This window comes from Bradysia coprophila, unplaced genomic scaffold (genome assembly GCF_014529535.1).
Source record: "Bradysia coprophila strain Holo2 unplaced genomic scaffold, BU_Bcop_v1 contig_297, whole genome shotgun sequence".
Taxonomy (NCBI): domain Eukaryota; kingdom Metazoa; phylum Arthropoda; class Insecta; order Diptera; family Sciaridae; genus Bradysia; species Bradysia coprophila.
The window spans coordinates 2,267,100-2,291,157 of record NW_023503555.1 but is presented as its reverse complement, the minus strand read 5'-3'; the positions used below and the strand labels follow the sequence as shown (position 1 = coordinate 2,291,157).

At 34.4% G+C, this 24,058-nt stretch overlaps 1 protein-coding gene across 5 annotated transcripts in view; it reads right to left on the bottom strand.

Annotated features, from left to right (window-relative positions):
• LOC119078838 (stress-activated protein kinase JNK) overlaps positions 1–24,058 on the bottom strand; it is a 54,685-nt gene that overhangs the window by 7,682 nt on the left and 22,945 nt on the right. For 3 of the 5 annotated variants that reach the window (XM_037186540.1, XM_037186543.1, XM_037186541.1), the window contains exons 2-4: positions 21,053–21,101; positions 11,551–11,710; positions 1,486–1,615 (exon numbers count right to left, since the gene is read on the bottom strand). In XM_037186540.1, coding sequence (XP_037042435.1) covers positions 1,486–1,615; positions 11,551–11,663 — 243 coding nt within the window. In that variant the 5' untranslated portion in view covers positions 11,664–11,710; positions 21,053–21,101. Of the gene's footprint in view, positions 1–1,485; positions 1,616–6,610; positions 6,955–11,550; positions 11,711–21,052; positions 21,102–24,058 lie in introns of all 5 variants that reach the window. The other 2 variants (XM_037186542.1, XM_037186544.1) reach the window with 1 other exon arrangement.

The window sequence follows — 24,058 nt, the reverse complement described above, 5'->3', positions numbered from 1 at the left end:
ACATGATAAAACAATTTCTATATGTCCGGAATGAAATTATTCCGAGAGCAGCAGTAATGATTGCGTTTATGGCATATAGCAAACGAACTAGCATAACGAGGAAAATCTTTGCCGTTTAAAAATAATTATCTTGATAAATACAGTGAAACGGTTGGGATATCGATTTTTATTGCTTCTCAGGTGATTTCAGAAATTAATTCAGATATGTTTCAAGTCAAGTTGTGACTGTAGATCATCTTCAAGTTACGGTACTTTCAAACGTAACCTCAGATTAGTTTCGTTGTGTTTTATTTAATCCAAACTTTTATGTCAAATATAGCTGCCATTTGAGTACTAGATTTGAAATCCTGTGTAAAAAAAAGAACGAGCAATAAGCGGCGGTTCAAAATAATTCATTCAAATGCCATTATTTTTAACGTGGATGGCATTTCAAACGGACTTGAAGATGATCTATTCTAGCGTTGCCTTATGTAATGGCAATCGATTGCTGTAACAATGGTTGTAATTTGTTGGAATTTCTTGCCGATGTGAGCCAGAAATTTTTCATCTGTGGTGTCTTGGTTGCAAAAGAAACAACTCTCGTTCACCCCAAACAAGACGTGAGAAAATAAGAAATTTCTCACCTGAACTGTCATCAGAGTGTAGAAAATAAGGTTATTCACTCCGCATGAATGAAATAATTATTTGTTACCATCAGGAAGAAAACTTGGAAATTTCATTCAGAGGGTGTTTTTTGTGGCCAGAGCGACGCTACTTTTCTTCCCGAGGTCTGGAATACAAGCTACACAATCAACAAGAAATTTAGGCTTCCAAAGTTTCAGCTTAGGTGAGAAAATGACTATTTTCGCGCTTTCGTTATAATTTTTTTTTTACAATGCAGGTGAGACAATAGGTATTTCCTCGCCTGAAACTTTGGGAGACTTTATTGTGTAACATCACCCTCGAAATGAAATTTTGCAACTGTTCCCTCGATGAACAAGTAAATATTTTATAAAAATAACGCGTCAGGGTTTAACATCTCTTTTCGCTCATACCTTTCACTTTTTAACGTACTTTATATCCATCAGAAGAAACTATTTTTGGGGAAATATTTTTTTGATTTTTCACTAATTTTCTATTTTTCCTTAATTTTCCCACAAATTTAGAAAAATTTGGAAATTTGGAAAAATGTAAAACTCTGGAAAATATGAGAAAACTTGTTCCTCCACACTACATCTAATGATCCAGCAAAATTTAATTTTTGGTATGAAGGATGGGGGAGAGAATCAAATAAATACAAAAAAGGACGCGATTCATACAATTTATGACGCGGTAGGTCAACAAAAAAATTCCATAAATAATTTCACAGACTCCATCCGTATCACGTAACATCTATAGCGATTGTGCATGTGAAATTCTTTCTTTTAGCAAGCCAAACTTCACCCCCACCCTTCACAGTTCATCAATTAATAAAGAAAAATCGAAAAAAGTGAAATTCGAACTTACATTTTTGTGATTGACTAATTTCATAAGTTTGAACTCCCTGTAGGCTCGCTTAGCATGTGTAACATTTTGAAATGGTCTAGACAGCTTTTTAATGGCCACATTCTGTTTCGAAACTGTGTCGTATGCAGCGCTAAAAGAATTGGAAAATTAAATTAATTTTTCAGTGAATTATAAAGTGTCGATACGCAATGAAATGCGTTCGCAAAAAATGTTTTTGTGTTAATTGAAATCCATATACCGAGTGTTATCATTTTATTTACAGAACAAGTTAAACCGATTAAACCGATGTTATTCAACGGGCGTGCTCTGTAATTAAAGAGCTTTTTGTTTGGTTTACGAAATGGAAATGGAAATTATAAAGCGGAAGAGCTACACGAATACGAAATAATAATTTTAAAAAAATACAAAACAAGAGGGTAAACACTTAATAAAAACACTACTGCAAGCTTGTTTATGAAAATTTAGTTATGTCAACTACCATGTACCGTCTACCTCTACTCTAGTTAAATGTCACCATCGAAAGGTCTACGATCCCCATTTTTACGAAAATTGAAAACTCGACTCTTTAAGTGGATTATAACTCTTAAATGTAAATGACTTTCAGCAGTACCACCATACGTACTTGAAAAGTGAATGCTAACAGAATTTAATAATTTCATGAATAGGTTTCAATGAGCGGATACACGCCGATCAAATATTTATTTTATACATCGACTATACGTTTAGTTCGATTAATAAATTGGATGCTTTAGTGGATGTGGAAAGCCCAATGCAGTCCTTCATTTATGAAAAATGTTCGATGTTAAATGTTCGAAATTTATGTACAAATAGCGAACATTTATAATCGAAACGAAATTATTTAACATATTTTGCACCTCTATATGCAAGGGTGATGCGGCAGGTAGAATGAGTATGATAACAAACAATTTATGATTAAAATCCAAAAATACAGAGTTATTGTGAAGGGCTATAGGTAATGCGTGTTTTATGTTGCATTTAATTCTATCATGGCATTGCGACTGTGTTTGCCTATCAGCTATGGATTTTATTATGCAGATTGGATAAAAACATAATGTAAAATAGGATTGGCTTTGCAGTTGATCTGGGGGATAATTGTGGAAAAATTGAATGATTTCAAGGTGCAAAATGTAATGGAATTTGTAAAACGTTTATATTGCATAGCACCTTTCAGAAACGGCTAGTCATCTGTTATCGACAACGACGATATGATTAATCTTTGGCTAGTGTTCTCCTATGTTGCAAAATGTATAGTAGAGAATTAAAGAAGTAAGAGATTTCACATCAAATACTAGTTTAGTTTTTGAACAAATTAAGTAACAGATTTAATCGTAATGTAGCGATAGACATACTGATTATGAGTGATTACGTCTTTGGTTAGAACACTAACATTTTAATAAATTATTAACAAAGGACTATAAATTCTGAATGGAGTTTACTCAATGTACTCCAACTCCCTGACAATTATTTTTTATTCGAATTTGGAAATTTTTCGCGAAAATAAATTCTGTGAAAAGTTCTACAAGCATTGAACCTAACAATCATCCGCATTCTTTAAAAAAAAATTTCTTGGAATTTCAACGAATCATGTTATTCCGGCAATAACATTTCTTTGACGGAAAATGCAAATTTATTCAGTAAAACTGTGGGTTGTGGGTTCAATGAGCTTCCTTGCATATTATACGGTGTATAATTGATGTTGTAAATAGCGGATGTAACGCTTACTCTAAGCAAATTAACGTAGGATGTACGCTGCACATAATACGGTTAGCGAGTAGGTTGTAAGGGACTGGTAAGGCTTAGCCACAGTCTTTTTTAGACCCGTACGAAGTACTGGGGTCTTATAGGTTTACGCATACGTTTGTAACACGTCGAATTGGACTCCCTGAGTAAGGGGAAACCTATTGTGGTTGTCCAGAGATGCAAAATCAGCAAGAAAAAAAATGTCCGTCTGTCCGTCCGTCCGTCCGTCCGTCCGTCTGCCTGTCTGCACGATAACTTGAGTAAAACGCATCCGATTTTGAAAATTCTTTTTTTCCCCGTTTGGTAATGTCAAAAGACAGGCTAAGTTCGAAGATGAGTGATTTTGGATCGAACCCTCCTGAGCTGGGGCCCAATAAGTGCTTTACGGTTTTTCGAAGATATCTCCGGACATTTAAACGCTATACTCGTAAATGATACATCGAATGAAAGATATTTACAATACCGATCGACAAAAAAAAAGTTAATGGAAATCGGATGACCGACCTGTGAGTTAGACCCCTTGGTGTGAAACAGGCTTGTAGGTCGGCCAAATTTGAACATATTTTGTTCGTTTTAGCTTTATTAGATAGGTATTGACCTATCAGGGAAAAAAAAGTTTTTGAAATTATGTTCTCCGGAGCGTGAGCTAGGTCTCTTGGAGTGAGCTCTTATCTGGCTACTCGGCCGTACAGTGAACGTGGAGTATTTTGTCAATATCTCGAGTAAATTTTGACCGAATTTCATGATTTTTTTTTTGTTTGAAAGGTATTAACGAATGTAAAGCGTCGGTACTATTTTCGGATTCCTAACAAAATGGCTGCCGGCGGCCATATTGGATTTTATTAAAAGTGATATAAAGTGGGAAAAATGATGCTTAGAGAGTTTCTGTTAACATGGAAATAATTTGTTATATGTGTGTGGTGTTTCAGGCATTCCATATATGGACATCTATATATATCTATATTCACTTATATTGAGCTATATACAGGCATATGGAGCTATATAATAGCATATTCCTCTGTGAAATGTTTATTTACAGTGAAATATAGGTAAATATAGCGGTATATAGCTGTTTAAATAGGAATTTATGAAATTTGACTTCGTACGGAGCTGTCTATATTGCCTCCGGCAATTTAATTGTATATGATAACAAGGCAAAGAGTGGATAATGTAAGTGATTTAAAAGGAAGAATAGTTTTTCAGCAGAGAAGAAAATGAAGAAAGAGAAATGAAGAGTTTCACATTAAAGGCTTTTGATACGAATAGGTGTTTCGTACGGGTCGGCGTTAGCTATGTTTTCTAGGAAATACAAGGAAAAACAATTTTCCAAATATTGTGTTGTGTGTAAACACTGGCATGGAAATGCCTCCGGAAAGATTTAGAAAAAAAGAATTTGTGCCGTAAATAGTATCCCATGATGTAGGATCAACAATTTGGGTTTTTTAAGCGAATGTTGATGTCATGTCCATAACTAGAGATGATTAATTGGAAAGTTCAGTGGGTAGTGTGAATTTAGTGGACACTAGTCGACATCGTATCTTTTCATTGTTATCCCAAGATAATGTGAAGGGTTTTACGTGCTGTGAGCTTCGAAAGGAGTTTGTTCTTAACATGTAAACATATTGAAACAGAATGACCACCACAAAATAGGCTAAGCCAAGATCAATTAAAAATTTTTTTTTTTTCGTAAAATGCAGAAACAGGGTTTCGTCAGTGAAATGTAGACATGAACTTGTCATACAAACGAAAGTGATTCACTGCATGAACAAGGTGCAGTGCATGTGCTACGAACGCACGTGGTAGTGGCAAAACCATATAATAACGCAGTGTCCAAATTTTGGTGAATTTTATCGAAAAGGTTTGGAAATGCCATGAAAATTCGAGAAAATATTTCGTTTTATCTATCAAATCCACCACGATTGTTGGCATAAATGCATGGAAATGTCCACTTAAAAAAAATCAATTTAATTTCCATGTAATTGCTAAAACATTACAAGCCATAAATTTAATACGACAAACAATGTTAAAACAAATCATTAATTACAATCAACACTCGACTATAATAATTCTGTGGTTAAATGTGGATGCATTGCGTGATGAAGCTAAATTCAATGTAAATTGCAAATCTTCAACGACCACTGCAATGAATTGTGGAGTGTGTCAGTTGTCAGTACTTTTTAGATGGAACCCTGTTTTTAAATGGATGGAACCAGCGACCGGAAATGTCATCTGTTGTAGCCAGCAACGACAAAATAAGCTTTCAGTATTGGTTAACGTTGTCTTATATAGCAAAATGTACACAAAAATAAATGAAGTAATAGATTTATGTATTGATGATGTGCTTTTGCTGTCTGTGAAAGATTACCAGAAAAACAATAGTCGAAGCATCTAAACGAATTCAACCTCACTTGCACAAAGTTCTTCAGCAAACGACGAAAACTTTAAAGCTTTATTGATTCCCATCAGACTAGGTATAATGTTCCAAGCAAAAACTGCCGATTCATTTATCATTTAGTTCTAATGTGACCTAATTTCAACGACGTTTGTCATGACAAACGGAGTAGCATTAATATTTGAATCCGAAGTCGCCATGAAGATTGTAATTGATTTAGACGGCGCACTGATTGATAAGTGTCACTATCGTTGTGTTCGACTGTTGATGGTGTTAAGTAATTGACTGTGGGCATCGAGAAAGGAAATGGAAAGGAGAGAGTTGCAATTTTCAATATATGAATCATAGTATGGGACTACTAACACCATTACTTGCCAATGTTTCATCAATCCGTATTTTTAATGAATGATTGAGCAAAGATAATGAAACTCTTGTCAAGCGTACAATTGAAATCCGTACATTTTGGAAAAGCCGTTGACAAAACACATCTACCATTTCACTATTAGAAATTCGTTAAAATCATGTCAATCACTGCAAGTACCAACTCTGAAATTCAATTACCAGAGTGCTAAATGTTTGCATTGAACAGAAATGTGTGAACATGGAAAATCAGATAGACGGGCTGCTTGTTTAATTTAAATTTCTTCATTAAACTAAAACATTTGGGAAGCGATGCAATGTATATTTTTCGATAGATTTTTATCCAACCACTGACTGGTGCAGTTTCCATTCCGAATGTTTCGTTTTTGTTTGTATATTTACAATTTGTACAAAATTGTATTGAATTAGATTAGAACACACAACAATACTGATTCGATAAAAGCGTTACCGCATTCCAACATTTATTTTAGAACATTGAAATTGTATAGCAAGAGAATACAAACGGACAAAACATGTTGATGTGTTTAGTGAAGGACTCATAAAATTATACTGGGACATTGAAATGGTTTCTTTTAACAAAAATGTACTTACCAAACCGTACCCTGTGCGCCATACCCTCTAGCGCTTAGCTCTACATACCGAGACGGCACCTCAAATTCAATATCACGAAATTGATAGACATTCATTATGTCTGAGGAGTCCTTAATCGATTGATTTACGAATCTTTTCCTTCGTCAATTTAACAAAATTTACAGTTGCGCTCAGTCAATGTAACTGTACAACATAAGAATACTGTACGTTGAAGCGCTTTCTCTCTCTTTCTTTTTTGAGTCCCTCAATTCTATGAATTTCTGAGTACGGATAAATCGGTATGTCGATGAGTGAATTGATTGTACAAAGCACAACTACACAATCAGCAAACAAAGCTACGTTTACTAAAAAAAAAAAACAGAAAAAAACGGTGCATAAGTTAAAGGAAATGATAAAAATTAAAATTAAAATAAAAGTTTTGGACTAAATAAAACCACATTCATTTGCGCACTACTAAATTGCGAACTGAATGCACGCATAAAGGGTACAGACTGTTTTCAGTTCAATATTACAATTTATGGTTGACCAACCATAGTTTGATAGGATTTTATGTATAACGATTCCAATTGCATTACAATATGGTGTGTTTTGTGTACAAACATATTAACTACAGATAGACTGAGAGGCTGCGTTCATATTGGTCCCTCAGCGACAGCCTTCAAGTCTACATACATTGCTCTTGACGATAAATGTCCACTTTGGTATCTGTTTTGATAACCGCTAGGATGGCATTGACTTTGTGAAATATTCATTTCGCAGTCACCTTTCATCGCAGACTGAGCAATGCACTCGCTAGGACGGGCGGTACCAGCACTCAAATCAAGAAAAAAAACATTTATATTCAGACGGACTTAGGTAAAAATAACATTTCGGCTTCAAAAGGTCTTATGAAAGCCTTATGAAAGAGTGACATGCTTGTGGAGGTTCTCGGTCTAAAAGTTTCTTTCTATGAAATGGAACTCACGTTTCAATTTTTGACGCTGCAATTTCATAAAATATTCACGTAAAATACCCAAACCATGCAAATTCAATTAAAACCAATTCAATATTCAACTGAAAACACCTGTATGTGCGCCTTGGGCTCAATAATGAAAAAAAACAACGTAACACAACCGTTAATTACAACTCCCAAGCACATTTAACAATTTTGTTCCAACTTTGTTTCAACAAAACGATGAACAAATGAAATGTATATAAAATGGATGAAAGAACAAACAAATGTTATAGTTGGAAACTACGCAGAACTCATGCTAACATTTACATTTCATTAGCAAAAGAAAAGCTATGTCAATCCGTGTTGTGTGTCGTTTTTTATTTGTAGGCTTTTGATGTAAAGCTAATAAATGAGTGCTTTGGGAACAAAAAGAAACTTAATTTCACTAAAAGCATTCAGCAGCAGAAACATTCATTCAAAAGAGAACAACTTTATGCTTTTGGATATACATCGTGTTCATGCATCAAATGTAAATTATACGGGAAATCGCAAAAAGCATCCATTTCTTTCAAGGATAAAAAACCTTCAGAGGTTTAACATTGGCTAACAGATTGAAAAATTCAGTGAATAAATATAAAACTATTGAGATGCTAGGAAAAGGTCAATTTCAGAGAAGAATTTTTCCCGAATTTTCTCAATATTTTGCAAATAAAAAATAAATAAAATTTGTGAAATTTCAAAAAAAAAAATCGGTAAATTAAGGAAGCCATGGCAAAATAGGGGATTTCAGACCTTGGGTAATAATTCAACCGTTCTGTGAAAGGGCGCAAGACGATTAATTTTTTCTTCAAAAATCTGCTAATCGACCTGGCGAAGAGTACCAATAACGATAAATTTAAAACTTGTTCAGTACTATACAGTAAATCGATCGATCTTTTTACGAGTAAAACTGGATGCAATTATGCAAATGAACACAACAATTTGGAAACAATTTCGAATCGTTTCTTTAGTCATTAAACCGACAAATGCATTACACTACGGTAAATGAACGCTCTCTTTAGCGACAGACGATCAATATTGTCACGCTAAATTTCACTCAGACTTAATGAAAAGACGACTCGTTGTTATAGCTCGAAACACTGTCGACTTATATCGTACACTGGTACACAAGTATACTACGAAGTGAGTTCATTATATTAGCATTCTAACGATTTTGTGTTTAACGAATTTAATGTCTTTATTGCAAATTAACAGAATTATTATTAAGTTACGATAGCAAGTAATGCCTTAAGTGAAGTCAATTAAACTTCCTACCGCTATCACGACGAGTGGGAAATTACACAATTTGATAAAGAACATCGGGATTTTTTTTCTCGAAACATATTGTTGTGATTGCTGAAGCTCACCGATAATAGACTGATATTAAACTGGAATTGAAATTCCATACAATAAATATTTCAAACCAAATTGTTCACAGAGCTGAGCACGGTTATGGTTATATGTTTGTTCAACTACGGCTTCCGTTTTCTTTTCTTCGTTAAAAATGGATTATGGTTCATGTTAAGTTATAAAATTTAAAATTCCATGAACTTTTTACCGACAAGAATTGGGTTAATGATGTCGATTGAAAATGTATAGCAAGAAAATGTTCCTTTCTTAGGATTTTATACCAAATAAAGGATATTACGTCTATTACGTCACTGATAACTGCGCCCATATTTTGGTAGGTACATCAATCAATGAAAGTCTAGAACAGGTATGGTCGATCGGCGAATTCGTCTTAAACGCACTCACATTTTATGTCAAAATAATATGAAAATGAGTGCGTTTAAGTACGAAAATTTTTGTGCTCTGATTATATCAAAAAATCGAAATTTTTTATGGACCGCCACACCCAACTACCCGTTAGTGCAACTAACGAAGTAATAGATTTGATAACAAACAGCAGGAAATATTTTATACTAACGAACTAACAGATTTTATGATTGTATCGCAGTGTCCACTTTCCGGATTCGAAAGGTCAAATGAAGACATAATTTGACCCCAATTACTAAATGTCTACATACATCAAAAAAATGCTTCGCAGAATAAATATGATGTGCTTGAAAGTTAAAATAAATTTCGTGAAATGGTGAAATAGCAACAGCATTGGCTGTTCACAACGTCTAGTGTTCTTTTCCTTATATAACTTTACATAATTCTGAGGCTGAGATTTTTGTAATTTAAAATGTTTCATGTTTGAATTACCGTCAAGTTTCTTTGAGTGGCACATTTCATAGTTTTGAGAGAAATCTTTCGTAATTAAACATTATTTATTGTGCACACATTTATTCCGAGAAGTTAATGCAGGCAGCAATGATATGCTAACAGATTTGTAATTACATTGAAGTGGATGTTTTTACGATTTATTAGAAATTGAGTTTTAAATGAGAAGAGAAAAAGTTAATCTTAAGGTCTATTAATAGCAGTAGCAACACTCAGACTGCCTGTATTATCACAATGTTCTTCTTTCATTTTTTTATTTATTAAAAAATTAAAGCTCATCATGAACGGAAGCCATTATACTAATGTCTTTAGAGGGAGGTCGGACCGAAACCTTTTTCAAGGATAGTTTAAATTATTGACAATAAAAGTGAAAGACAAGGTATGGTGAAACTTCGCTTACTTTCGAGGTACGGGTGCAGAAGTTCAACATATTCAAGAAGAAGCTATGAAAACTTTCATGTTTCGTAAAATTCATAACTAAATAAGAGTCGAACATAAAGAACGGCACGATGTCACGTACATCTTCGTGGAAACGAGGAAACGGCTATAGTCATCTGCTATCGAAAACGATGACAAGAATTAGATGTGGCTAGTGATCTCTTAACAGGTTGTCGGTTATTACGATTCGTCAACTTTAGGCACACCGGAAAGTGCTAAGGGAGTCGAGGAGTCGACTTTCGATTTTTGGAAATTTATTTCGAGGTATTCCTCGACTCCATTAGCACTTTCCGGTGTGCCTAAAGAGCCTACTCGATTCTATGAAAATTCTATGAGAATTCTATGTAACCAAGTTCGACAAGCAGACAAAGATATAATAATGACTGACGTTCCATTTTCACAGTTATAGTACTTCGGACTAAATTAACGCGAAAAGATGTAAGTTCTGTAGTCGAACGTATGAGTGACTCCCTAAATTGATGGAAACGAACATGTTTGACATCTATTGACGTACTTATTACGCAATTACGTCACACTGTAGCAAATAAATTCCTGAATAAACCTGAAACCTTCTTCCAGTGTCCAAATAAAGACTTATTTTTTTTGCTTACATAACCAGAATTGATGCAGCGATTTTTTTACTGCACGAAATTATTTATGAAAGCACATTATGGAGCTACTTAAAAAAACTCCTTTCTTACAAACCGTACAAACATTAGTTCATATGTAAGGAATAAATTTCAGGAATTTTTTCATCCATTAAAGTCTTGAAGCTTAGACGACAAAAATGCTCTATCAGATGTAACGAAAAAGAAAACGAAATTCTTAAAACATAAAGGAAAAAAATGTGTTATTTCATAAAGAATACTGAAATATTAGAACTACTACCATGAATAAAAGAAGAGAAAAGAACGAAAGAAAAAAAAAAGAAAAAAAACCTCGTCAAGTTATTACATCTTTTATGTGTACGACGGCTTTTGCCATTACATACAAGCTCAACAAGCTTCTCTAAGTCTTTTTCACATATTCTCAACATAACCGTTTTGTGTGCAACGAAATTTATTAAAACACGATAAAGAAGCAGCAAATAAGATAAAAACGGTTTTAAGAGACAGCAAAAAGATAATTTTAAGAGAACCGTTTTTCACTTCACTGGATCTAATGTACACTGGCAGGGTTTAAGCAAAAAAAAGAAAAAGAAAAAGAAATAATGCGGATATGCGGTAAGAATAATGTGTGCTGCATGAATAGAAAATTCTACCATAGATTGTATAGTACGGAATACGAACACTGGTCCACTTACCAAACGATTCCTTGTGCACCTGAACCAATTGGTTTCAAATTTTGATATCTCTTAAGTATTGTAAATTTGGTGTCGCCCACCTCAACAGTGTAAAGAGCGTGACGTGAGCTCATGATGAAGCTGCGAAGCGAGCAAATTTATTGTCTGTTCGGTCTATTGTCTGCAAGAAAAGAAATAGATTTTTTTTGTTAAAATAAGAAAGGAGTTACGACTTCAATGTACAGTTTAACAAGCCCCAAAAAAGGCTTAGAGGTGTTGGATTTCAATCCACCATCCATTCATGCTATTCCATTTGTATAAATATTACCAACCACAAAATGACATCCAGACATCGTATCACCTATTCAGAAATGGCATAATTATGAGTCTTTTGTTTCACAAAAAATATGGTTGGTTATGCTGAAGGAGACACTTTAATCTTTTACCATCCATAATGTAACGAAATCATAAGCAACAGAATGATAAATAACTGTGGAAATTGTGATCCGACATTTTAAATGAAAGCACAGACGTAATGGTAATATATTTTTCTCCGGTTTAATTAATGTTATACAGTTTTTCCTAATACATCCCGGCTTTGTTCTCGGCATATACTTTTTTCCGTATGAACGCACAGAACACATTTTTATAATTTGTTGCATTTAAACCATACACTAAGGGTATGGCTGTATATATATAGTAAAAGATGTCAGTTTGATAAAATAAAATTTGCAGTGTGACCGAGCAGCTAGCAGCTAATGTCTATTTGTCGCAATATAATATACAAACCGTTACACACAGATCCATAAATGTTTCTGTCACAAAACCATTTCCACATCAAGATACAGTCGTTTAATTCTGGACATTTCAGCAGACGTTAATTTATCGAATGAGTTGTGTCGTATCAATATTCTGGTTCAGACACCGAAGAGGGTTAACAAATTAATTACCTAAGTTAACGTGGTAGAACGTCTGCAGGTTTATAATTACTGTCAGTACAAATATCGTTGGTTGCATGTCCAAATCCAGTACTACATAATAGCCCTTGAAACTAATAGCTACCCTAACGTCTAGTTACTTGACGTAAAATTGGAATATTAATGAACATTTTCGAAATACTTTAACAAGCACTTGTGTAGAAAACTTGTACAATCAACATGATGAAAGTAACGGTTGAGGTATTCAAATATCAGAAACAGGATATATATTACTAGGATAAAGTTGTGGTGGAGTTGAAATTAATTAAAGTTTGTAAAACTGAGGTATTGCAATCATTTGTCTAAACAGACACAGCATTCAATAAATGCCAGAACGGATTAAAGATTAACAAAATCAACGGTTCATTGAACCATACAGGAACGAGAGAAAGAAGCGCTGACCACTGATTTATGTGGTCCTATTTATTGAATGTTACAACAAATGAAGTAAAAGATTTTCGTTCAAGCGTAAGATTAAATCATCTGACAAAAGAAGTAGAAAATTCATTTATTCTATCGCGACGTAGTTGTCGCTACCAAAAAGATTAAATGTGTAATGTAGTTAAAGAGATCATTCACAACGGATATTCATTTAAGAGGGATTGATGGGAGTGATAAAGTAGTTGTCCCAAAGATCAATAGATTTTTATTTTCGTCAAATCATGGCGCTACGTTAGTGAAGGGCCGTGACGCAAGTCCGTTCACACTGAAAAATTTGACAAAAAAATTTTCCGCAGGACTGAGGAACATTCACAAACTTTTTGACTTTTCTCTCTTCACTCCCACTCCTCCCCAAAGACCTATCTCACGCCTCCTAATGTTTTGATTTGGCCGCGATATTACTTTTCAAAACTTGGACTTTTGTATGAAAAAATATTTTTTAATGCGTTTTGAAATTGATGAATTTTACCAACCTTTGTTACTTTGTGAGTTTGTTACTTCGTTACAACGAAACTTTTGAATTTACCGATGGATTTGCCTGAAATTTCCAGGGTATGTCAAGGACGTAATTCTAAGAAACTAATTTGAAGGAATTTTCGTAAAAGCTTATAATTTATAGAGTTTCAAATTTCAGTCGAGACGTGTTTCAGTGTTTTCAACAAAATCTACCATTTGAGAGCTATGAGCGTTTTAAGTGCGAGCTATGTCAGCCATAACTCGGAAAATATGGCAGATAGAAAGTTAGTTTAAAAGACAAAGTTATAGAGTTTTAGATTATAGTCGATGCGTGTTTCATGGTTTCCCTAAAAAGTCGCTTATCTTGGAGCTATGAGCGTTTTAAGTGCGTTAAATTTTTGAATTTCGACAAATATTCTATTTTCGTCAAATTCTTGATTTTCATCAACTTATTGATTTTCGTCAAATCAATTTTCGTCAAATTTTCAATTTTTGTCAAATTTTATAATTCCGTCAATTTTTTGATTTTCGTCAAATTTTCGAATTTCGTTAAATTTTCGAATTTCGTCAAATTTTCGAATTTCGTTAAATTTTCGAATTTCGTCAAATTTTCGAATTTCGTCAAATGAAAGCCGGAAGGTTGATATGAAAGAGAAAGTTATGTAGTTTTGTAAGAAGAATATTTTCGTTCAAACTGCACAATATGATTGTCTATTATCTGCGACCAAATTCTAAAAAATTACAACTTACAAAAGAGCTGATATCGCCCAAAACCACTTACAGTGGAGGTGTGACGCAAGTCCTGTTATCCACTTACAAAAGAACTGATATCGGTGTAAGTGACGCTTACAGAGTCGACACGCAAAAAGATATGCGTCACAAATGGCAGCTGAGGAAAGCACGCGAAAGTTTGATCAACAAACATTTTACCCGAAAAATTTTAGAAAGAAAATTATAACAACAAAAATTGCGTGATAAGTGGCAGATGTTGAGGAAGGAAATTTTTTAAAATTGTGAAATATATTCCTTTAAAGAATCGAATTCAAACGGAAGAAAGCCGAATCATCTGCCACTTGTTGACGCAAATTTTTGTTTTTTTTGTGATGATCGTTGAACTCGTATGGACGCCTAGATTACGAATAAAATAAGTGGGGAGTAGTAGGAGTGTAGGGGGAAAAGTCAAAAAGTTTGTGTTCCTCAGTCCTGCGGAATTTTTTTTTTGTCAAATTTTTCAGTGCGAGCGGACTTGCGTGATAAATTCAATGTTCTGACTAATTTCGTAGAACTTTTCGGATCTCAAAGTAAGCTTAGCTACAATTTGTTATAGATTCTTGGCAAATTTATAAAATTAGTTTTTAGTACACACTCCAATTTAAATCAACAATATTGTTGTCCACAATGATTTTTCACTGATATGGACAATATGAGAAAATATTTTAAAAAAGGTCATCAGATGCATGAATAGTTTTGATGCATTCCATGTACAAATGTTTATTTTGATAAGACATTAAAAAGTTCCTCCTTTTTGTTATAACAGAGATGAATCAAAATATACAGTTGTTACGTTGTAGCATTGTCTAATATTATTCTTATGTAAATATGATGACTGTGCCTAGTTCAATGTGCATAGTATAAGGAGTGAAGACATAAAGATTGTATGTATCTAAGTATCTATATGAAACGCACCCAAGACAAAAGAATGTGTAAGTATATTGATAAGAAGCATAAGTTGCCCGTACACAATAATATGACAACAAGCGCATGCATATGTTCTGTTTTTCATTAAATGTTATACATATGACAAATCTTAAGATGGACCAAACGAAGTTAGGTTTATATCGCTCGAAAACATTACTTACAGCAATTTTGAGACTCGCGTACGAGGTCGAATTTCATAAATGTAACTATGTTACTATGCACCTATAAGTGGTCATCTTACGGTTTCGGATCAACCAAAATCTTTGTATCATATATTGTAGTTACGTACATTACATTTGATAGTTTTTAGACAACTTTGTCTTTTAAATGAACTTTCTATCTGCCATGTTTTCCGAGTTATGGCTGACATAGCTCGCACTTAAAACGCTCATAGCTCTTAAATAATCGATTCTTGCAGAAAACCATCAAACACGTGTCGACTGGAACGTGAAACTCTATAACTTTGTCTTTTAAATGAACTTTCTATCTGCCATATTTTCCGAGTTATGGGTCCTATAGTTCAATAGCTTAAAACGCTCATGGCTACGAAATTATAAGCTTTTACGAAAATTCCTTCAAATTAGTTTCTTAGAATTGCGTCCTTGACATACCCTGAAAATTTCAGCCAAATCCACCGGTAACTTTAAAAGTTTCGTTGTAACAAAGTAACAAACTCACAAAGTGACAAAGGTTGGCAGTCCAATTTTTGAAAATTAATATCTCGGCCAAATCAATACATTAGGAGGCGTGAGATAGCTCGTTGAACTCGTATGGACGCCTAGATTACGAATAAAATAAGTGGGGAGTAGTGGGAGTGAAGAGAGAAAAGTCAAAAAGTTCGTGAATATATGTTACTCAGTCCTGCAGAAAAATTTTTGTCAAATTTTTCAGTGTGAACGGACTTTCGTCACGGCCCTTCACTAACGTAGGGCCATGATTTAAACCAATTTGTAAAGTTTCACTTCCGCACTATACGGGGGCTGGTTGTAAAAAATGTGCAAAAAATTGTTGTCGATCCTTACAGTATTCCTAAAATCTTGTAGATCTACTTCAGCGTTTGAATTTAACATAGCAGTTGGTAAGTGTCTTGAGCAACATGCACACGGTTTTTAATTACTTTTACTTCAAAACAGCCGATTCCGATATTCAGACAAAGTCTACGATAACGACCAATAGAAGTAATAAGGTCAGGGAGTAGGGAACAAAGGATCTTTGACCTGGATTCTTGCTTCTCAATGGAAGAAGCCTCCCAAAAACTAATCTATCTATCTAGAATAACGAAAGAATGACATCCAATGTCTTCAAAAAATGTAGGTGGGGCAACCCCAAAAATGCAAACATTTTTTATGAACATCCCCAAAGATGGACAAAAGTTCCGAAAACTAGATAACGTTAGTGATTGACGTTACCCGGTTTTTAATATACTGCTGGCTTTATCCAACCTTGTGGGATATAAACTTTGAACTTTCTTTGAATCGATTTTAAAATACTTTTGTTGACGAAGCTACTTGTAACGATGAACGATGCTCATCATACAATAATTTACAAAGAAATCTGACCATAATACAGACCTATACACTGCATTTAATGTGAAAAATGTACATTGAAAATTAAGTTCTATTCATTGCAAAAACTTTTCACCTTTCAGCTTTAAAAAAACCGCAATTAAATACGCACTACCGAGCTTTAGAACGAACTCAACTTTAACCAGCAGCTTTACGTACGGTACAATGACTTTAACCATCCTACTTTTTTATTTTACTTATGACAACAACCATCAAAGTTTTATATTACGTGAAGATGAAACCGCCAGCACAACTTATATAACCACAATAGTGCAACTAAATAACAGATTGGACGACTAGAATATAATAATGATGATAATGGTATAGAACGATGGCTTCATGTTATGTGAAAATACAAACAACAACAGAAAAGAAAGTTTTGAGTTTAAGTTTACGCAATATCATCACAATATATTGCATTTTATGTTATGAATAAGGACGACCATTTTATGGTAAACCAACGTAATATCTGCAGGATATTTTGAATAATTTTTATATGGAAAAGTTGTTTTTGTTTTAAGTTCTTTCTATGCAGAAAATTCTCATAAATATTTAATTTTATGTTTATTTGTTTGGATCACCATTTCGTTTTTAGACTCATACGAAGTACCGAAGTCTCATAGATTTGCGTTCGATTTTGTGACATTGATTTCACCAACACAACCAACTTTTTTGTTCCTGGAAGATAATCAAAACTGAGGAGCTAAGTTCTGAAGTGGGTAAATAAGAGCCAGGCTTTCTTAAATTTTGTAAGAGTAAGAGTAAATGACCAGAGCGAAGCGAGAACACAACGTTTTTCATCCGTGAACACATCAATTTCTCCCACTATTTTCAAAACAAAAAGAAAGTGACAGTTGAAGTGAGAAAAAACCCTTTATCACCCCATCTGAGAATACGAATTTGAGAAAATAAAAATTTTCTCACATCAATTGTCAAAAGACAAAAGTCAACAACGCCAATTTCTTGCCGTATTTGAGTGGAGAAAATAGGTTGTTCGCCCACGGGTCTCACGATTGATTTATTTTTAATCCTGATGAGTGGATCATGAGTCCGCCCTAAGTGATTTTTGCACAAAAATCTATTAAATTTTAGCCGATTTGGATAATTTTTCTTGTCGGGCCTTGTACTTTGTATACGTCTATCAGTATTGCTGAAGATTTCCAAGAAATGTAATTTAGATTTTTAGAGCGAATTATAGGAAACGAATGAGAGGAGACGTAGAAGAGGCAAAGGAGTGAGACGACAAAGAAAAGGTGAGACGAAGAAAGAAAAGTCTTTTGACACGATTTCGTACGGGAGTCCGTAGCCTAATTCTCAACTATTTTTCTGTGAATAAGAATGTGGTCGGCGACGCGACGGACAGAACTCACTCCCTTTTTCCATTCGAATTTCGAACTGAAAATGTAATTGGAATAATGACTCCAATTTGTATTCTAATTTCGTAGACAATCTGAATTGCAATTTTATTTCTCAATTTACGTGTGTAGTGTATTCCCTCTGTCCCGTACCCCAATGTCCATTTATACATATAATACGAAATGAATGAACAAATCAAATGAAAAATGACTTATTAATTAAACGGCCATTCTACGGCTATCACAACCATAATGTGATACCATTTTTTACGTAATTATCCAAATTAAACAGATAACCTTTCGAAATTTTGCTTTTAATGTCCGATAGTCATTAATCTTCACTATTCGAGTGTGCCGAACTTATAGGATGGGTTGATGAACTAAAACATGAACGTAGTACACACACAGAACACATCCATACCATATATAACATCATTCACCAATGTGAAAACGGACAGGGACTATCAGATGGTGTTAAGTATTCCAGTGCCATCATATTGAAAGTCAATAAGAATAATGGTCTGTCCGTTCGAAAGGGGTGTCTCATATTTCTGAATACGAAACGATTTTTTTTGTGAGTTGTTGTTGATGATAACTGGTTGTCGGTGGATGCGTTTTGATATTACTGATCAATCATTTTGAAGGGGGTAAAAGGCAGTGAGTTATGAACCGATAAACTTAGTGTTCTCATCCAAGGGCGTACTGTTTCATCACCGTATTAATTACAAAATCTTTTGTTTTAATGGATTTTCAACCAATGTCGTAAAAGTTCAATCATCCATTGAATGGAGTTTGAATGTTCACCATACGTCCAGTATGGCTTACTGTTTTCGTTTACTTTACGTGACCGTATGCCGTTTATGGGTCACCAGAGACTGGAAAATTATTTCGCTGCTGTATGGACACCGAAAATAGCGCACGACTTGTGGACAAGGTTAACGAACATTGTACATGAATAAGCCACAACCAACCATTAATTCTCAAAACCTCAACGAAGCCACCCAACCTCCAGCGAACAGAGAACCCAGAAACAGTTTGGAATAATTTAAAAAATGTAAAAAATTACGTTTTCTCGCTACTATAGGTGGTGTATAGTGTCCGCTTTTCACAATTTTCACTGTTTTAATGGTTTTCACGGTCGAGATGATTTTGTATAAATTGCATAATTTCAACCTAAACGAGGCGAAAATTCTGAATTATTATTATGCTCAACCCCTACGGGACAGTGGTCAGTGATTCTGCAGATGTGTGTTTAACGAATAGTTTCACTTGAAATTAAATTTAGAACTAGTTCATTTGACCGGAAAGTAATTTAGGGAAATGAACATTAAGGTAAGACCGGTCGTCTATTAGGAAATCCGCTTAAATAGCGTAGGACTTCTAAACATTTATGTCATCCTGTATACAAAGCTAACGAATTGGATTCATTTCTTCTTAATGAAATGGTAGTAAAGTAGAAGGATCAACACACAGCAAATTTCGTGTAAACGGAATAATGAATGCGACTGCATTCAACGATCTCCAACAAAACGTAAACTTACCGCCAACATTAAACGACAAACGAAAACTAGCAAGTAGTAAATCACAAGCGAATGAATCAACAACAAAAACTTCAATAGCAATGACAACCACTAATTCGGAAAAGTGAAACTCAAAGTAAAATTGTACGAGCTGCTGATTCGAGTTGACAAACATTTTTCCACAGTTAGAGCACTCATCTTTGTAATGTTTAATTTGGAAAATGGTTTCTACTTCGATGTTGAACAATGTTGAACAAGCATTTTGTGAGTGTATTTTATGCGAAATGGCAAGGGAAACGAAGTCAAACATATAAGTTCTGATTGAAAACTAATAAAGTTGGATGTTGGATTTTAAATTGGCAAAACAACAGGAGTTTGTTTGAAGCTACGGAGTGAAACAAATACGAACTTCAAGCCAATGGCAAGAATATAATGGGTACGGTGACTAACAATCTAAAACCAACCAAAACCCATGAAATTTTAGCACATCGATAATTAGGTACGGAAATTTCAATATTTTCAATAATTTTATATGCAAAAGTCTATCAGCTCTACAGTCAGAGGCTGTGAAATTTCAGCATGAATTTGTTTCAGCTGTTTTTCAGCTGATCCACACATTCAATGAAAACTGTTTTATAAGCTGCTACAAGCACGTACGTAATAGTGGTAAAACTGTATAAAGACGTATAACCAGTTTAGTGGGGATCAGCTTAAAAACAGCTGAAGCAAATTCATGGTGAAATTTCACTGGCTCTAACTGTAACCCAATCATGACTTGTCCCAGTATTTAAAACGTCACATCGATTCGATTTAATACGCCTGTCCGGTTCGCGTATGAGTAGGACAACCAATGAATAAAGAACTGATGTTTGTCATTTTAAACACTGAGAACCTCGTAAACACTAAACGATTAAAATTCCATAAAGATGCTAGTTTTCGAATGTTAGTCACTGTAGAAAACACGGGGATACAAGAATTTAAACGAAAGAGTTCCAATTTGCCCTACATCGAAAAGGATACAAATCAAAACTAGACCAATTTTATGAACACAACTGAACAAAAAAAGTTTGACTCCACACAGTTGCAAAAACCAACAGTTTAACTAATTTGAATATAATTTAATACCAAAAGTTCGCATATGGTTGGTGGCGGTTCTGCTGGACGAGACATTCTCTACACTTATTTGAACAAAAACATTAGATAAAAACTGTGGTCTCAAACGAACGGGTGGTGGTATAACATATGCGGGATATGGAACTGAATGAAACTATTTAAATTCGGACGTGATATCAAATGTTTAATTAAAATCCGGAATGACAAAATCCATATATTGGAATAGACAGTAAGCTGCTATCATTAATAATGGAGCAGATTGTTTCAATGCTATTGGATCATCAAAATTAATAACATGGTTGAATAAATGAATATGTTATAATCGAGTTGACTCATGAAAATTGGTTCTATGAACGCAAATAGACCACTCAATTTAATGACAACGAAAATCTACTTACCATAATGCAATAGATCCCATTATTTGAAGTATAGTCCAATAACAGAAATCTGAAACAATCAAAACGGAAAAAGAGCTTTAATTAATTGAGTTGTCCTTTCATTTAAATTCATTGAGAATTTATTCACAAAAAAAGAGAGAGATACAGCAGCTGCCATTAATAACACAACTTGAGAAAGTACAAAGTACACATTTTGCTGCAGAGAAGATGAAGCCAATTTTTCGTAAATGAAAAATATGTTTCGGCATAAATAATAGCACAAAGAGAAAAAGGAACGTAATAAGAATAGGAGATATTACAAATTGTGAGTCCATAAAAGTTGAAAGGTATTGTTGTTATGCTCGAGAAAAGTACTAAATCAATGGATATGTTATATGTAGTAGAACCATGGTATGTATGATGTATGAAACAACACACCACCGATCCGACGATATACTTATACGCATGCATTGCAAGAATAATGGCAATATGAATTTAACATTTTCTTTTTTTCGTGTGTTATTTTCTGTTTTATATATCCAACATTTTCCGACATATTATTCCATCATATGATGGGTGTACAGTGTAATGTACAGAGAAAAAAAAAAGAAGAAAAAAATGGAAAACGTAGCACTGCGAAAAGCGATTACGACGAACGAGTGAAATATATGTTTTTGAAAAATGTGAATTTTTGCCCGGAATAAATAACTGTCATTCATCATTTTTTTTGAGCCGGAATAATGCTCCCCCCGACGAAACCGTGTGAGTCTAATGTCAGTGAAACGATTGTTTTAAATTGAAGGAGTCACGACCTTGACGGAATGGATTGGGAAAATTTTCTTTTGGAAAACAACCCACTGAAATAGAACGCATTTTCTAGTGGACTTACGTGCCTAGAAAGGTGTTTGTCTCAATAAGACAAAACCACTTTCAAAAAAAGATCCTCGACGCTGCTATGGCTAGTGGTGATCGAAAACCAATACAAGCATTTTTGTTATCGACATTTTTCCAGGTACATGAAACGTAAAAGGTCGTGTGAGGTATCATTAAAACGGTAATTGCATGAACTTTCGGAACAAATAGGGTCTTATTAGGTTTAAATTCGTCCACACTTAGTAGTTCAAAAAAAATTGGTAAAAATATTTGATTATTTCGGTGAAGTTCTAGCGGTTCGTCTGCATCTGAAACGCAACATAAAAACCAAAAAACTGATTTCCCTGATCGCTACTGGTCTCAGCTTCGCAAAGACATCAAATGCGCCTGAGTAGACTACCTATTGTGTAGTGGCATGATGCATGTGGCTAGAATAATTCTAGGGACCTTTCCAGGTACATAAAAGTCTACTGGGAAATGTGTCCGATTTCGGTAGGCTGTTTTTCACAAGAATCTCTCATGGATTAGTAATAAAGCTTTCAAAAGCAACACAATATACGGGACCGGATATAAGAAAAGCTTAATAAAAACGTTGAACGTATCACATAACGAACGAACGAGAGAGAAAATAGATTCTCCACACACCCAGACACAATGAAGAAAACGAAGCCATAAATAGAACCTAAATTAAGTGTACAACTGAACAAGATAGACAGCTCAGAACGGCAAACTTCAGCAGAGCAATAGAATTGCCAATTTCGAAATACCGAAATACTTTTATCACTGCACAATGTACGTTGTTTCCTTATACGTAGAGAAGAATGTCCTAAATTGAAAATCGACTTTCTTTTATAACATTCGTACTGCGATTGTCTTTCCGTGCTCGTAATCTTTTTTAATGTCCTGAATAGCATTGCAATGGGAAATTGTAGTTTATCATGTAAACATCTAACAGTTCTTTGATTACACCCAGGGTTATTGAGGATGAATTTCATTGAAACGATTGGGTATTTGGGTTATTGAACCTTTTCTGATCGATTCGAATTTTCTAATTGTATTACACAGTAGTTTGGCCAGAACTACCACTGTATAGTGTCCAAAAACAACTACTGCTGGAAAACGATTTACTGCACTAACGAATCGTAAATTACAATTCCTCCTTCTCGAATTTCCATTTCAAAAGCCGCTGCGAGAATTTATTTAAATTTCATGCATTATGCAGTGGACATTATTCGAAATCCAGATAGCTGCGGTCTTGATCGTACATTGAAATTCAATTTCTTTTAAATCTCTTCGAGTTTATTGTTTTACTTCGTTCGCTTTCACCCATCCACATCGTTCAGTAACTCTTGGCGAATACCAGTTAAAGTGCTTTCTTTCCGTCTTATGCAATAACAAAAACGAATTAAAATCATTTGAACGCAACAGATATAATACCTAGCAGAACCACTTTAGGTGCCTACTTCAGCAGATGAAGGAATTAATGGTGTAATGCGAATTTAAAAAAAAAAATAACATTAGCAGGTTGTTATACTCTATGGACGACGAAAAAACATGAACCGGTAGGAGGAACGGAGTATATATACATTCACAGCACGTCGTCTAATAAATAGAAAAACGATACCAAGGTGTAAAAAAATCGTGTACAAGGAATACCAAAAAAAGAAATGGCGAGCACCGAACACCCTTTTTGAAACGAGTAGGTATAATCCACCCTTATTTACTCACAACATAGAAACATCTATCACGTATAACACAATTTTGCTGTTACATAACGCGTGCAATTATGTGCCATCGTGTCAGGTGAAACAAATGGAAACGTTCGAAAACCAACAGCAAAATATTCTGCACCCAGATCGTAGATTGTTATCAGTTTCAAAGCTAACTTTTAGTTTCTTCGAGATTAAATTGAAGAAATGGATACTCTCCGAGCTTCATAAACATTTTTGTTTGCTTAACTTTTGCTGGTAGACGTAAACTATAATTATGACATAAACTTACACCACGTCAAGTTAAAACTACGTATTCTATGAAAAGTGCCCAGAAACTGTTGATAAAGTGAGCTCAGAAAGTTGCTGTTCAGCAACTCTTGCATTACACCGTAAAGCTTCTATGTGATCCAATCTCACAATGATAATTCTCTTTGATTCATTT